Source organism: Talpa europaea (genome assembly GCF_964194135.1).
Source record: "Talpa europaea genome assembly, chromosome: 8".
NCBI classification, from domain to species: Eukaryota; Metazoa; Chordata; class Mammalia; order Eulipotyphla; family Talpidae; genus Talpa; species Talpa europaea.
This window is the reverse complement of record NC_140075.1, coordinates 50,019,526-50,036,765: the sequence shown is the minus strand read 5'-3', so window position 1 is coordinate 50,036,765 and position 17,240 is coordinate 50,019,526. Positions and strand designations below refer to the sequence as shown.

The window sequence follows — 17,240 nt, the reverse complement described above, 5'->3', positions numbered from 1 at the left end:
AACAAATGGTGTTGGGAAAACTGGACAGCAACACTGCAAAAGAATGAAACCAGGCCATTCATTCTCTTACACCATTCACCAAAAAAAAAACAAGAGAAAACTCAAAATGAATCAACAACTTGGATAGAGAAGAAAACACAGGCAAGACACTCCACATCACTGGCTTCATGATGTCTTTGGGGATTCAACCACAATGGCAAGAGAAACAAAAGGAAAAATAAACAATTGGGACTACATCAAGTTAAAAAGCTTCTGCACAGCGAAAGAAACTATGATTAAAACCAAAAGGCATCCTACCAAATGGGGGTAAATATTTGCACAACATACATCTGACAATGGGTTAATATCCAAAATCTACAAAGAACTCAGACAAGAAGAAGAAAACAACCCAATCAAAAAATGGGCAGATGAACAAAACAGACACTTCTTCAAAGACAAAAGGCACAGCTGGCCAAAAGGCACATGAAAAAAGTGCTCATCATCACTTATTATGAGGGAAATTCAAATCAAAACCACAGTGACACACAACCACACACCTGTCTGAATAGCCCATAGCAAAAAGACCAGAAGAAGTATAGGTGAGGTTGTGGAGAATGTAGACTGGGGGTAGGAATGTAGACTGGTCCAGTCTCTACGGGAAACAGTAAGGAGGTTTATCAAAACATTTTATATCTACAGTACTATCCAGCAATCCCACTTCTAGGTATCGGTCCGAAGTATACAAAAACACTAATTCAAACGGACATATGTACTCCTGTATATACTGCAGCACTATTTACAATAGTCAAGCTATGGAAACTACCTAGGTGCCCAACAACAAATAAGGGGAAGAAGATGTTACACTATCTGTGTATGTATAAAATGGACTATTATTCAGCAATTTAAAAAGGCACCCTATTCTAACCACTCATTAAGGAAATCTAAGAGTATAGGTGTAGTAGAAACCATTCTGGGAACTCTGTGCCAAATTCTTCAACCTGGTTACCTTTACCAAAAGTTCTTTCCCTTCATCCATAGGAATATTAGGATGTACAAAATAAAGCAGCTAAAAATTTAATCATGGCCACGATTGAATTATAAAACTATAAAGGGCAGACTTAGGGTACAAAGAGGACCCTAAGTTACCACAGAGACCAAGAAGAATAGTGTAAACTTAGATAGTGGGTTTCTTTCAGTCATGTCGACACACATTACTGTTAATACATTTATCATTAACCACCTCCACAAAGGTCTGCATTTTAAATCTGGTCCTGACACCGACTAGATATACAAGATTGAATAAGTTGCTATACCTCTGTCTTAGCTTTGTCTTCTTTAGAATGGGGGTAATGCTTCCTACCTTGATGGAAATTTGTGTTTTTCAGGGCCTCCCTGGTGGCGCACAGGGTTAAGACACAACCTATGAAGCTGTCCGCAGCCTCTGCAGCACGAGTTCGATCCCCCCGCCAGCCAGGGAGCAACCCGAATGGCACAGCGGACCTCTCCTGACTCATCCGCTGCTCCCCTCAGCAGTGTACTTCAGTCATTCTGCCTGTTCTGTTCTCCACTCTGTTTCTGGTGAATCCTCTTACCCCCACACCTCTGACCTGTACCCTAGTTCTTATATAAATCTTTAAAAAAAAAAAATTGTGTTTTTCAAGGAAGAACAGATATAAAAAACCTAAAGTGCTTGGCACACAGTAGGCATTCTATAAATGGATTTTTTTTTTTGGAATTAAGTCCAGAAATGGTAACTTAGCACTCATTTCTACCGTCTTACTTAATAAGTAAACTCTAAAATCCTTATAAAATTAGGCTCTCCAGAAAGGAGATTTTTTTTTTTAAGTTTTTTTTTTTAAAGATTATTTATTTATATAAGAACTGGGGTACAGGCCAAGTGCGCAGGAGGGTGAGAGGACTCACCAGAGACAGTGTGGGGAACAGAACAGGCAGACTGATGAAATACACTGCTGAGGGGAGCAGCGGGCAAGACAGGAGAGGTCTGCCATGCCATATGGGACCCTCGCCAGCTGGCCGGGATTGAACTGGCACTGCAGAGTCTGTGGACAGCGTCATAGTGCAGCACTCAAATGCCTGTGCCACCGGGGAGGCCCCAGAGAGATTTAAATGCATGATACATGTAAGTTACCTTCAAAACAGAGACCAGGGGACCTCCCTAATGGTACTAAGTCTCAGCACTATCAAGCTATTGCCAGCCACTGTGATATGAATTCAATCCCCACCAGGGAGCTAACCCACGTGGCGCAGCAGACCTCTCCTGTCTCGCCCGTTCCTCCCCTCAGCAGTGTATCTTATTCTGCCTATTCTGTTCCCCACTCTGTCTCTGATGCATTGTCCCACCCCACGACCTCTGGCCTACATCCCAGTTCTTGTATGCATAAATAAATAAAATAAATCTTTAAAAAAGAGAGAGAGAGAGACACCAGGGGTAACGGTAATAACTCATGTCAGATTCTCGAAGTTAGATTTTTCAGCAAGGCAACAGAAAAAGTCATTGAAGTTGTTACCCTTAAAACATTTCTCTATACTATCAATATATCTAAAACACTTAGGGAAAAGAACAAAATACACTGCTAAGTTTTACTACAGCATGCTGATTTTTAAAAAAGAGGGGGAGGGATGGGGGAGGAGCATATATTTAGGTGCCAAAATCATGACTAGTAAGAACCATGACTTGTTTCAGAAAGATAAAATCCATAAAACGTGGCAGAGACTGTTGTCAAACCCCTACAAGTGCCCCAAATTGGCTATGACCTGAAACCCTGCAGGGATGACTAACCTGCTCCTCCAACAGCAGAGACATTCCAAACTCAAGTGAGGTTAGAGAGAGATTGCTCAGAGAACACAGCAACTCTGTAGGCAACATCAGGATGTCGTCTAGCTACCTTCTGGAAAGTGGATTCCAAGGGACTGGACTGGTCTTCTAAGGGTCTCAGATCCCAGACCATACCAATGAATATAATACCACTGATTTCTACTGATGACATCTGGATTTTTTTAGTTGAAATAATAAAAGAGTGTATGATGGTAATTTTTCCTTTTAAGATTATGAAAGAATCAAGGAAATTTTGTCCTGCATGTTTTTCTAAAGCATATGTTATTTATAAGGGCTTCGTTTTTATAATTACAAAATGTTCTACATTTGTTAATGACGTTTCTAATGGCTACCTACTATTTAAACAGACACATTTATTTAGGTTGATTTATCCAACTTTTGTTCTTCTGGGAAAAAAAGTTCTTTGTTATAATTTAGAATACCACCATTCATTAGTGAATGTTTCAGGAACTATGAAAAGAATACTAATATTTTTAAGTATCAATCATTAAATAGTACTTACCTAAAATTTGGCATAATCTTCCAAACAACATAAAATAAAGATTCTGGGCTAAAAGCAGTCTGGCTACCTTGCCATAAAGCACAGAGTGTCTTTCTAAATTCTTCCACCAAAGACCTGGAAAAGAGGAAGGTTAACACCCTTAGCATTAGTGAGAGGCTACTAATTCCATGAATAATGTCCAACTGTCCAAAATTCCCAATAAATAGTGAAAACATAAAAAGGGTTTGATCTCTTCTGAGAGTTAAGTAAAAGCAACTCAAACACCTATGTAAGCAGCAGTGCTAAGAGTAAGCCTTAACTTAATTTCATCAATAGGTTGTTAGAAACTGCAACCAAAGAATGTATAGGAAAACAGGCCCTCAAATTATGTTTTATTGTTGGCAGGGTGGGGTTTTTTCCTTCTCACTATAAAGTAATGACCTGCACCGAAAGAAACATTATTCAAGGACCTGTGTACTGACACAGTTTTTCATTGTGTGCCAAAGTTGTACAATAAAGCAAACGGTAAGTTACAAGCCAAATTACTGGAATACACACGAAGAATATATGTCTTAAAGAACTTTAAAGGAGTAATAGAATCTCTTTTTCCATCTCCTGCATTTTTCCTTCTTGTCCCTCACCAGAAGTACTTTCCAGACCTCAGTGTATGACCACATGCTCATTTCTTCCTCAGAGAATTCATCTAGTCACAAAGTTTCAATGCATGACTCTACACCAATGACTTTCAAATACAAATCTTAAAATCAGATTTTTCTCATGATCACTTTTATTTAGGTTTCTACTGTTTCCAACAAGAATTTTCTACTGGATATTTTCTTGTCATTTCAAACTCAATATGCTCTAAGCTCAAGTACCTGTTCTCTGTATTCTCCCGACTGCTCCCTAATATCCTCCTCTTCTCTCACTGGAATAGAACTTCCTTTTTTGCTGGGCACATGAACTCCTAGAATAAAAAACTTTTGAATGTGTCCAATTCCTGAGAAATTTCCTTAAAGAAAAAGAGTTGTGTCCTTTTTATTAACCCTACCTTCTTCCTCTTAGCTGGAACGAAGACAAATGGGGGTACTCTAGAGCCCCATCCTAGCGTTGGTGGAAAGGAAAAGTGGAAGGCGTCTGATGATTGTGTGCAACAGTCCTAGACAGATAACCTCCAACTTTTACATGAGAAGGTAAGTGATATTTAATATTTAATAGTGATATTTAAATCACTATTAATTTTGGGTTTCACTGTGTGTAAGTACAATTTACTACACACTCTGTGTGTAAGTACAATTTACTACACACTCTGTGTGTAGTAAACTAGTATACCTTCTCAACTTGAATTACTGTATCTGTCAATTCAGCTACCACACTCATCAATTCCTGGATTAAAACCTCAGAAAATTTCCCTTTCTTCTTTCTCTAACCTTGTTACATGTCCCTGGTACACAAGTTGATTTTTGACTTCCTAATACCAGAACCTTATGTTTGAGGAATTCCCCACCTTAAGAATATTGATGACAGTCATAGCCTAAAAGGCCAAATACTTGCTTTTTCAGCATCCCTTACAGCCGGGGCTCAGTTACCTGGGTTCTGCTGATATACAGCAGGAATAATTAGTGACACAAAGAAGCTGAAACAGTGCCAAATCCTTTCTGGATGCAAGGGCAGCAGTAATAGCAGTCAGTCAGTACCCAACTCCAGCCATGCTGGCAATGGAAACTGATATTGTGCTGGGCAGGGAGGCAATGATGTCCTTAGGGTAGTTATGTGGGGTGACTGTGATGGGGTCCTAGATGCCTAGACTCCAAACCTGAATTGAATACATATTGGTTCTCAACAATCACTTGTCAAATTTTTCCCTTTCCCATATCAACTAAAAATTGGCTATATTACCCAGTAATTAATTTTCTAACTATAATTTAGATTTATTATCCAAACAGGTTTACCTAATACTATCAGACAAATCCACTTACAAAGACTGATGATATTCATGATGGTCTAAATCTAGATCTGTATTTGACACACAGTTGTCAATTTTAGAATGTCCAAGTCCACAAAGGCTGCAAAATTTATCCTGCTTATTAAGTGAATAGAAACGAAAGAATTCCAATATTTACTAAGATTAAACACAAACTTTAGAAGAAGCATTTTTAAAAAAACGTCAGTACCTATTAACTCACATAATGCAATGAAAATCACCAGTATAAGTCATTTGTTTTGTATCTCAAAGCCAGAAAGGACATATTCTTAGAACTCACACATTGTTATCCCCTTGGCTCCTGGTGTGGTATGTTCGCCTTCCTGCTGTTTTCCCATTCCTTAACTCCACAGCAGGCAGTTCTTTGAAATAACAGCAAAACTGCTCAATGTTACTATTTTAAAAAGAAGGGGGAAGAAATTATTAAAAAATGAATTTAAGAGGACTGTAAAGAAATTTCCATGAAACCTACCTATAAATTTTGAGAGTGTGATCTTTCTATTTCTAATTTAAATTGTACTTAAGGGACTCTCTTGTATGAGTTTAAGTTTCCTCGTTTATTCTAAGAAAATAATATAAACAGATGACTTTATAGAAATGAACAAAGAGCTTAAAACAAAATCTCTGTTCAAAAATTCCTCAAATTCCCTCCCCCTCATACCATTTTTTTCTTTTCAGGGTGCTTGCTTCCAGGTATTCAATAATTTCCTCAAATAAAAACAAACCATGAACCCAACCATATTGTTTAGCTATACTACACAGAGTAACAAGGAGAATTCAACAGTGATTAGAATTTCTTATTTGAATAAGACTAGACTAGCTTAGAGGCAGTACCTTTAGAGAGAGATTAAATAGGGCTTTTGCTTCTTATTAGCAAGATGACCTGAGGAAGATAATTTATTCTGGCCTTTGATGCCTCATTAAAATCTAAAAGTATGCAACGTTCAAAATAATTTCTTTTACATAATGTAGGTCAGCATTTTAAAGACCTTTTAAACATTCAATCCTATGAACATACTTAAGACTCAATGATTAAATTAAGCTCTCTGAACATGGTTCCCTGTAGCTCAAGGGCCTGCAAACCATGATCAACGCCCCAAATATGGCCCGAGACCAAGAGTTTTTACATTTTTAAAAAGTTGTTTTAAAACAGAGGATAGAGGGGAGGAGAAGAATATGTGAGAAAGACAGTAAATGGCATGCAAGACTGAAATATTTTCTCTCTAGCCTTTACAGGAAAATTTTAGCGACCTCTGTCCTAGTCTATCCAAGAAGCAATAGGAAATAGTGAACAGCTAATCTATTTACCAATAGACACTGTTCTAAGCACTTCATATAAATTATATTGTTCGGTATTCCCACTGCCCTAAATAAAAACTATTATCCCCAATTTTACTGATGAATAAACTAAGGCATAGGAAACTAAGGTAACTAGCCCCAAGTTGTGACTAAAGTCAGTGAAGTACAGAACATATCACCTTAACTAATCTGCTAGAAATTAACATCAGATAGTTTAGCTCTGATTATCACCTGAGTGACTGAAGGATGGCATTCATGAAACATGTGTTCCCCAAATTCCGAAGGCCTGTGGCACAAATGGCAGTGGTGCTTCCCTGTAAAATGGGACAAAAAGAGGCCATGTAACACTGAGAAGGCCAACTGTCTCAAAGATGAAAGCAAAGCAAAAGTCAATATTTGGAATTGGCCCTTTTCTGTGCAATGAGTATTTCAAACTTCTTTTCACTTTATGTAAGTGTCTACATATTTTTAGAAGATTGTTTCTGCTTCTGGGATTGCTCTAAATGGGTGTATTTTATGGAAATTTATGAGGAAATCAACATTAATAAGTATCATGGAGTACGCAATGCAAAAACCAGGAAGATCCTTAAAGGAAATAGTTTAATATTTAGTAAGAGTCTATTAGAACTACTAGCAATTGAAAATATATAAAACATTGGGGCCTCCCTGGTAGCGCAGCAGTTGAGCGCTGGGTTGCAAAGCTGCCCGCAGCATATGCAGCACCAGTTCGATCCCCGGCCGCCAGATGAGGGTCCCACATGGCACGCAGACCTCTCCTGCCGCCCGCTGCTCCCCTCAACAGTGTATCTCGTCAGTCTGCCTGTTCTGTTCCCCACTGGCTCTGGTGAATTCTCTCACCCTCCCACGCTTCTGATTGTACCCAGTGCTTGTATAAATAAATAAATCTTTAAAAAAAAAAAAGAAAAGAAAAAGAAAATATATAAAACATATACACCCAAGTATTTCTGTCCTCAAACTTTTAGCTTAAAACTGTGCATAAATAACCAGTACATGTTTTCCTAATAATGGGATATCAATCTTTAAAAATACCTGAACTTTTCTTAAAGACTAGGCTTGGTTTTCTGATTAGCTCTACAAATGCACCATGATGTTGGAATACTACACCTGGGAGGTTAACCTACTAACCCAACCCATAGCATCTCTATCCATAATTCAGATGACCAGAGAGCACTTCAGCACTTTCTTTCACAAAATCATAACACCTTTAGTTAAGTATATATCCAACACAGCCAGCATGACGGCAGAGATAAAATTACTAGTATAATTTTGTGTACTAATATAAAAATATTCAGTGATCTTTAAGTTTTCCTAACCCACTATTGGTTCATATATCTGGTAATAGATGGTTACCAGAATGAGTAAGCATATTCTTTTATGGTGAAGTTGTATTAAAAAGTCCTAAGAATTAAAACTTAGCAAAATTTCAGACACAGAATTTGCACTAGGGACCTTTAATAGAAGAGAGCAAGGATCTTTGGGATCCAATAAAAGATACATGAGTAACTGTTAAGAAGGGACGCTTGCTAAGACAATGGAGTGTGCAGTAGTGATCCTGATGGAAGCAAGGCACAGATGGGTGGACACCCTGGGGTATTTAGTCAAACTACAAATCATTAGCACAAGTGGCAAACATTAATGTTAGACTTGTAATAAAACAGCGATTAGATGTCAACTAATTCATATTTGAGCAAATTTTACTTACATTTACTTTTAATAACTTGCTGTTTAGTGATGAATTTTCCAAAAGTTTTCTTTTCCTGTGCCTGTCAGCTGTGAAAGCTGAGCTGTTAAGACACAAACAAACACAGTCAAAAAGACAATGTATACATGTGTACAGCAGAATAAAGAATAAACTTAGCTATCCTAAGCACCTGGCATGGTTGCTTACAAGAGGAAGTAACCTATTAGGCCCCCTGTGTATTTGAAGGTATTTGAAGGAGTTCTACTTTGCTTGGAAGCCCCCACTGCTCCTCCAGCTGCTCCTCCAGCGGGGTGGGACTGGAAATTGCAACTACCAGGCACTTCCCAGAAAAACTGGCCAGGTAGATGTAGTCTGTGAGACAATCCCCCCTTCCCATCCTTCTATCTGCCTAATCAATTGTGAAGCTTCAAAAAAACAAGAAAACCCATTCCTCATAACAAAAAGGAAATCCAGGTCTGACATGAGTATTCTGAGAGTAAACAGTAAGTATCATATACAAAGCTATTTTTCTTAATTTTCATCATGTCTTGCTCATTTCTCATAATAAATTATGATATAATATGAATTTAAGGGATGATAAGGTATAGATGATACAAAATCATTTGATTCAAGTATGCTCACAGGAGAGCCTAAAACCAATCTTAACTAGCACAGAAATGTAGAATTTAAATTATTCCAAATTTTTCTTGATCCTATCTCCAAAGGTTCACTTTAAAATTATGTCTCTATGGGGACTACCCCTGAGGGGGTGGGGGGAAGTCAGTATTGTTTAAAAATGAACAATGATGTAAAAAATTTTTAAAAATTAAAAAAATAAAAGCAGATAATGTTCATGCTGAAAAAAAGTAATGTCTCAAGAAAACTAATTTAAAGGAAATAAAAATTGTTATTAAAAGTCAGACTTTTAAGTGTGCCAGTTCTTTCCCATCTTCTGAAAATACCAGGTTAATCCAAAATAATATATAACTATTTTTCTTTGCAGAATTTCCAAATGAACTACGATGACCTTCAGAGGATCAGACATACTGACTGTGTAACTGTGTGTACTCCTTCTCAGAGGAGTAGTAAGAGGAGATCAATTCCGTTATATAAGAAGAGAAGTTAAATCACAAACAGTACATATACAACGTAGTAACATGGCTAATAGTTAACTTTCAGTTTTAATGTATTAAATATAGAAGTTAGCTTTTTAAATCATAAGATTAAATTTTACCCATGGTCATTCTCAAAATGGCTGAATTCTCTAGATTCTATATCATACAGTAGCCACTCATGTGGCTACTTAAACTTAAAATTTTATTTTATTTTTTTAATTAATAAATTTTATTTTTATATTCCCCATACAATTGCAACCCCCCCAATTCTGACCCCACTCCCTCCCCTCCCGCCCTCCACCCCCCAACAAATGTCTCTGGTTCGTAGTTTTTTGTTGATTTTGATTTTCACTTTCTTATAGTTATTCATTTTCCTGGTCCCTTATTCAAGTTTTCTAGATTCCTGCTATGAGTGAGACCATCTGGTATTTTTCTTTTTCTTTCTGGCTTATTTCGCTGAGCATGATCCCTTCCAGCTCCATCCATGTTGCTGCAAATTGCATGTGTTTATCTTTTTTGAATGCTGAGTAATATTCCATGGTATATATGTACCACATCTTCTTGATCCAGTCATCTATTTTTGGGCATTTGGGCTGTTTCCAAAGCTTAGCTATTGTAAACAGTGCTGCTGTAAACATAGGGGTGCAGGTGTTCTTTGGAATTGATGTTTTTGTGTCCTTTGGGTAAATACCTAGGAGTGGAATTGCTGGATCATATGGAAGCTCTATTTAAACTTAAAATTTTAAATTCAGTTCTTATTCACACTAGCCACTTTTCATGTACTTAAGAACCACATGTGGGTAGTGGCTACCATATTAGACAGTGCAGATCATAGAACATTTCCTTTACTTCAGAAAGTTCCATAGCACACAAATCTCCATGGTCATGTTTCTATCCACTGCAGCTTTTAGGCAATGCTATTTGGGTTTCTGTTTATTACTTTAACATTGTTCCAGTGAGTTTCATCTGAATAACATACGTGGCTATAGCAAGAAAAAGCTATATAAGTACTTCTTTGTGATAACAAAACATTCCATAGCTTCTTATAATTTCAAGTGGTATAACTACCCCTAAGGATAAAGGAACACACTAGTATCTTGTGCTATTATATACAATTTTAGTATATGTGCTGCCGAAGCAAACACAGTGTGCTATTATATACAAATAAAGAGAACTATAATATAATCAAACCTCATTTCCTTTAAAAACAATGCATAAATGTTAGTGCTAAGAAGACCTCATAATGCATTTGACAAGGTTTTTCTATATCAAAGGTAACTCTATAATGAGTTTATATCACATCCGAGCTTTCCTTGCACCTCCAAAGCTGCCACTGCCAGTATGCTGAGTAGCTAATAAGCTGGTGGGTACTAACTCAAAAAACAGGCCCTTGGGCCCTTGGATATAGTGATAAATTTTAAATGAAATAAATACACAGCTATCATCATCAACTATGGGCACAGTTTCAGGAAGCCACATCCAAAGTTTATTTTAAAGGGCCCTCAATCCCATTCTGTTCCCTTTCTTACCTAAGGCCTATTACTTACTTTTCCAAGTTCTGTAAGTGTTCTCTGACTTTCTGTACCAGTCCCAGCTTGGTGTCATTAACCACAAAATCATCACAGCGATAACTGCAAGGAAAATATTAATCAATGTGTGTAGAAAGCTTGAGGAAACCACAGTAATGAAATCACTAAAAGGCCTGGCTGCTGCCAAGATGATCACATGACTCTGCAGGCAGTTACTGTAGGTGGTAAAATTTAAAGAGAACTTGGAATCCACAATAGAATGTTTCTGAAGAACTTTTTCTAAAAAGCCACATAAGCAATGAACACTAGTCACTTCATACTTTAATTCAAAAGCACTTCAGTTTCTCCTTCAAAAATGAAACTGCTACATTCTTTCAAATTCTCTTTAGTGGTACATAATACATGGAAAATGAAATAAAAAGCACCAATTCTACTCATCTAGCATTAAGCCCATAGCTTCAAGGTGGTATTTTCCAACTCAAATTAATGGGAAGTCTGAGGGAAGGTGAGATTAAAGGCAAAGAGTAATTAACCAACAGATATATTTAAATGAAAAAATTAAAAATAAGGCTATACCCTTCAAACATAATTAAATTAAATACAGATGGTTGAGAGGAAAATGACACCTCATTCCAAGATGCGAGAAAACAATAGTACAGAACAGTGACTACAACTTTCAGGAAACTTACAACTGCTTTGAAGAAAATATATACAGTGTTCTTTAAAACTGATAGTATGTATGCATGTGTTTTAACAAACCAATTAGCATAAAACATTAGGAATCAAACATAATAAACTTTAATTTGTACATTAGCATTCAGTATTCTCCTGGGATAAAGTCACTTTGAAGAGAAACAACTTACAAGCTAGTACCAATATTATTTTTTTTGAATAGCAGCTTTGTATAAAACCACTTACTATAACTACCAAAGAATAATGATAGTTAACACTTTCATTCTGAGCCAACAAAACTGAATGCATCGTAATTAATAAAAATTAGGTAATCAATAGCAAAATAAAAAAATCCACTTACACATCTTACAAATCTTACAAATCTTACTTACTTACAAATCAAAACTTACTTACAAATCTTACTTACACATCTGAAACCAGTCTATGAAAACGGGATTAAAGAACAGAATAATTTTTAAAATCATACTTGTTTCTTTTATTTATAGGAGTCAAAATTTTAAAAGTAAGTAATTTTGAAAACTTAACTGGTATATTACATAGGATATTTAACAGGACCTCACCCCCATTAACTGACTACTTATGGTGTCAATCAAGATTCTCTATGGGGCAAATTCCCATGTGAATCCCCAGCATTTCCATGAAGAGCTTAAGTTACCTTTTACATCCTGGACCATTTCTCTATGATCAAAGTACCAGCAACAGCAGGAGAATCATTCTTATGGGCTTTATGATTTGACTTCTTGCTTCCTCTTCACATATATGTTAAGCGGGCAAAGTCTATTCTGTAAATTAGAGCTTAAGGCACTGATTCCTCCACATTCACTGAGAAACTGCACTGTTACTCTAATTCCACCTTACATTTTCATTCTATGTGCATAAACTTATGCATGTATTTCAGACAAAATATTACCAGTGTTCAAAACAACTCCAGGGCCTCCCCTGGTGGCACAGCAGTTGAGCGCTGGGCTGCAAAGCTGCCCGCAGCCTCTGCAGCGCCGGTTCAATCCCCGGCCTCCAGCGAGGGTCCCACATGGCAGGCAGACCTCTCCTGCCGCCCGCTGCTCCCCTCAGCTGTGTATTTCATCAGTCTGCCTTCTGTTCCCCGCTCTGGCTCTGGTGAATTCTCTCACCCTCCCACGCTTCTGACTGTACCCAGTGCTTGTATAAATAAATAAATCTTTAAAAAAAATTAAAAAAAAAAAAACTCCAAATGCTAGTGTTCAGCTGGGAAATGATGTCTAAGGGTATATTTAAATCATCTTTCAAGTATTTACAGGATGCCATAATACCTAATTAAAAAGTGAATCCCTTAATCTTCACTAAGAAAGCAACTGCTTTCTTCAAAGAAACAAGAGATTTCAAACTAAATGAAATGACTGATTTTTTTTCCTATTAAAGTGATTATTTTTGATGTGACATGGATTCAGCCTAGGATATAAAAATCACATTTATTAAAGCAACATTTTTACATATTAAAATATAGATTTGTCTGACCTTGCTCCATTATGAACTAGTCTGGGCTTAAGTCCAGCTGCTTCATCTCTCTGAACTTGATCATTGAAGCAAATATGGTGCTCTAAGATTCAAAGCTATGCTCACGGGGTTAATACAATTGAGGAACTAAATTTTAATTTTTCTTTAATTTAAAACGAGCAGTGTAAAACATTTTCCCATTAAACACAAATTTATGGCTTTAGAAAAACTATATTTCACTTTTATTATTAGATCATATGAGATGTATTGCAGTGTACATGATAGGCATGTGTCTCTTCTAGTATTACACATAAGCCCATCATCAATCTAGTTTGCGTCAAGAAAATGATTCAGTTGAAGTTATTTTTTATGTAACAGTGTAGCACTAGATAGAGTATGTCTGAATATTTTAAGCAGACAGGATGAATTACAGTGAAACCTGTGTAAGTCATGCTTGGTAGCTAAATGTAACAGTTTAATTGTAACTATTTTCTAGCTTTAAAGAGTTAACTTTTTTAATTAAAAAAAGGCACATGAATGAGACACAATGAAGTGGAAAAGGTATGTCACAATTTTTACAGAGAATGGCAATTACAATTTGCCGCAATAGAGCAAAATAAGTAGTGGTTTGATGTTTTAAGATAAAATAATGTTAAGTCATTTTCAGCAAATGCATATTAATTTAATAAAAAACTGCCTCTCAACAGCCCAAAAGCAATCAATGAAAGTAGTCCTAATAAATGAAATTAAAGTTAAATATATAACAAAAAAATTCTGATTATTAAAGGATTTGAGCTTGTAATTTTGGCCAGCTATTGTCTTGAATGCTTGCTCAAGAAAAAAAACCATTATTAAATGAAGAGATGAAAAATTAAGTCTTTATTTCAATTAGGGGAATTGTTTTTTAAATTTGAGAAAAAGAATATAAAACACATCATTTTACCAAAAGTAAAAGAACTTCAATTGATCCACCAAGCAGTTGTCAGTGAATAAAAGATCTTTCCAATGACATTAAATATCAATTCAACATTTGAAAAATTCTAAGTACTTTTATTTTTAGCTTTACATGAGTTGCTAGACACTGGACAACTGATCCTTTTGTTCCATTTTATCTCAAATGACTTCAAATTTACAGAGGAATATCTGCCATCCATTTGCAACCTTAAAAATATTAGATCTTCCGTTGTAGATATTTTCTAGTGTTTTACATGTCACTTTCAGTTAGATAGGAAAAAGCTTCTATAGAAACAATGAGCCAGTTATGTGAGATGAAAAATATGGATTTTTTTGGCTAGAATTATTTTTCTTTTTTTAAAGATTTATTTCTTTATTTCTACAAGCACTGGGTACAGTCAGAAGCGTGGGAGGGTGAGAGAATTCACCAGAGCGGGGAACAGAACAGGCAGACTGACGAAATACACTGCTGAGGGGAGCAGTGGGCGGCAGGAGAGGTCTGCCAGCCATGTGGGACCCTCGCCAGTAGCTGGGGATTGAACGGGCGCTCGAGACCCAGCGCTCAACTGCTGCGCCACCAGGGGAGACCCTAGAATTATTTTTCTTATATTTGTTCCACCGTGTGATAACACTGAAAATACATGTGCTCTGAACTGTATCGTGGACGCAGTTATTGGAACGGTTCAATATTTATGTGCAGATGCTGTGAATCACCACCATTAAAAGAAACAGAAGGTATTAAATTTACTACATGTTTTTTGCTAATGTTCACTCCTTGAGTGATGGAATAGTTTTACAAGGACTTACTGTATTGTTAACTCTAATTAGAGATTTTCTGGAAACAAAAGGAACACTTGCCAATATTCAACAAAAACACCACAATGTGATCTACATTTCTCACCTTCTAGAAAAGTGCACACGAACAAGCTAAACTTAAAGATCTGAGAAGCGAAAATGCTTATTTGTGCTCTGCGAAGATGCTAGACAAGTCAGAGAATTAAAAATTTTTATAATACAAATCAATATTGATTTTACACATTTTCAACACTAATGAATTTGTAGGTTTTAATAACAGCATTATAGTAATAAATTGGCTACAAAATCTAGAGAGAAAAATTGAATACTTGTTATGAACAAATTTAGAGCTGATTATGTGTTTGTGTAATTCTCTTTTGAGAATGTTATTTCATGATGATCATGATGATGATGAAAGGAAAGGACCCAACTTTTAAGAGTGCCAGGCATGTGGGAGAAGATCAATAAACGGTCTTGCCTGCCTTTGTGTAACCAAGAACTAATAGCTCCTCTTTCTCTAGCTGCCCCATTCCTCTGTTTTGATTTCTTCCTCCCTGGCCCAGAGGTCAAAAGAAAATAAGTAGCAAAAGTAAGAAATGAACAAGAATTTACATGTTGTCAGGTTGCTTTAGTCTTTAGCTAAGAAGCTGCTTTCAAATTGGAAACTATACCAATTAATACTGGTATTAAAAATACCAAGGCAAACAGAAGGACTTAAGATAAACAAGTTCTAAAAATCTCTTACTAGTTTATAATTGTGTTGAAGCTGTATGTTAAGATTTATGCTAACTCTAACACCTAAAAAAAATGTAGCTACTCTTAATTTTCCCTTTGAGAAGATGACAGCAGAAGTAGTACAAAAAAGTAGATAACGATATACTGTATTTCAAAAGCTTTAAGATTTGGTCCTCTGAAACCTGGAATACATTTCCAACTTGAAATAAATGTTATAAATATGATTAGATACCACAGCATGAAAACATACCTGGTTCCCCAAGTGTAGCTGAAATAATATTATAAAAAGTTCTACTCCTCTTTTTCTTCTTTCTATGCTCCTGACTCTGAGAAATCATGATAGGAGAATGCTGAGCAGGTTCAGATAACTTGAATAGGACCTCTCTAGGAGAAGAGGCCCACGATTGTCATCTTCATCTACACAGGACTTCATGTGTCTGACAAACAAAAGTCAGGAACTACCTATATCGATATGTATGACCAACTTTCAGGCTATTAAATTTATACTTAAGCATGTTTTTATTTAGTGATTTTAGATGACTTCAAGAAAAGATGAGCTCTACTGCTAACAGACTACTTGTCAGGTAAGGAAAAGAAAGGTTCACTTCTCTGTTAGTAAAAAGAAAGAACTTTCAGAAATTTAAGAAATTGTAAGTAAATTGAACATTAAAAATAAAAAATATTTTAAAAATATATCAGATAACATTTTAGAGATGTCAGATCAGGAAATAGGCTATAAGAAGGCAAGGTAGGTGGGGGATTGGTATCTTCCTTTACTTCTAACACTTTGAGACAAGCAATACTATCATCTTGGCTAGATAGATTAGTCTCAAAACCAAATTCCTTGAACCAAATATGATCTTAAAGTAGTTTTAAACTAATTTAAGACTGGTCCTCCCTGGGGGCACAGCAGTTAAAGTCTCAGTGCTATCAAGCTATCACCAGTCACTTCTTCCTCCCCTCACTCAGTCCCTCCCGCCTTCCCTCCCTTCCTTGCTTCTGCCAGTAACTGCAGCATTAAGTTAACCTACAAGGCGCAGCTATCAAGTTAACATACAAGGTTATCAAGTTAACCCCCAATCCCCAGCTATCAAGTTAACCTACAAGGCGCAGATGACAAAATAATGTATTCAGTATTTTCTATTTCAAAGGGATACCTGCATAAGAAATCAAAATTCCTCATTTCAATCTTTGTTTTTTCTTGACCAATTTGTATCTTTGTTTCTTTTTGTATTGACTGGGAAGGGAAGTTAGGGTAAGCACAAAGAAAATACTGCTTAACAAACAATAAACTGAATGTGTGAAAAACTGGGGAGATTTTATTTTTTTTTTTTAAGATTTATTTATTTCTATAAGCACTGGGTACAGTGAGAAGCATGGGAGGGTGAGAGAATTCACCAGAGCCAGAGCGGGGAATAGAACAGGCAGAGGGACAAAATACACTGCTGAGGGGGCAGGAGAGGTCTATGCGCCATGTGGGACCCTCACTGGCAGCCGGGGGGATTGAACCACCTCTGCAGAGGCTATGGGCAGCTTCGCAACCCAGCGCTCAACCACTGCGCCACCAGGGGAGGCCCAAGATTTTTATTTTTATTGAAATCTTCAGTTAACTCTAACTCAGTTCATCTGATTTATCTCTTGAAGGAG

General features: G+C 36.5%; 1 protein-coding gene across 3 annotated transcripts in view; it reads right to left on the bottom strand.

Annotated features, from left to right (window-relative positions):
• Window positions 1–17,240, bottom strand: part of USP3 (ubiquitin specific peptidase 3) — a gene marked incomplete at both ends in the record, with an annotated part of 89,943 nt that overhangs the window by 35,388 nt on the left and 37,315 nt on the right. For 2 of the 3 annotated variants that reach the window (XM_084239483.1, XM_084239485.1), the window contains 5 exons: window positions 3,339–3,452; window positions 5,579–5,692; window positions 6,829–6,911; window positions 8,321–8,402; window positions 10,962–11,045. In XM_084239483.1, coding sequence (XP_084095609.1) covers window positions 3,339–3,452; window positions 5,579–5,692; window positions 6,829–6,911; window positions 8,321–8,402; window positions 10,962–11,045 — 477 coding nt within the window. The remainder of the gene's footprint in view (window positions 1–3,338; window positions 3,453–5,578; window positions 5,693–6,828; window positions 6,912–8,320; window positions 8,403–10,961; window positions 11,046–17,240) is intronic. The other variant, XM_084239484.1, reaches the window with a different exon arrangement.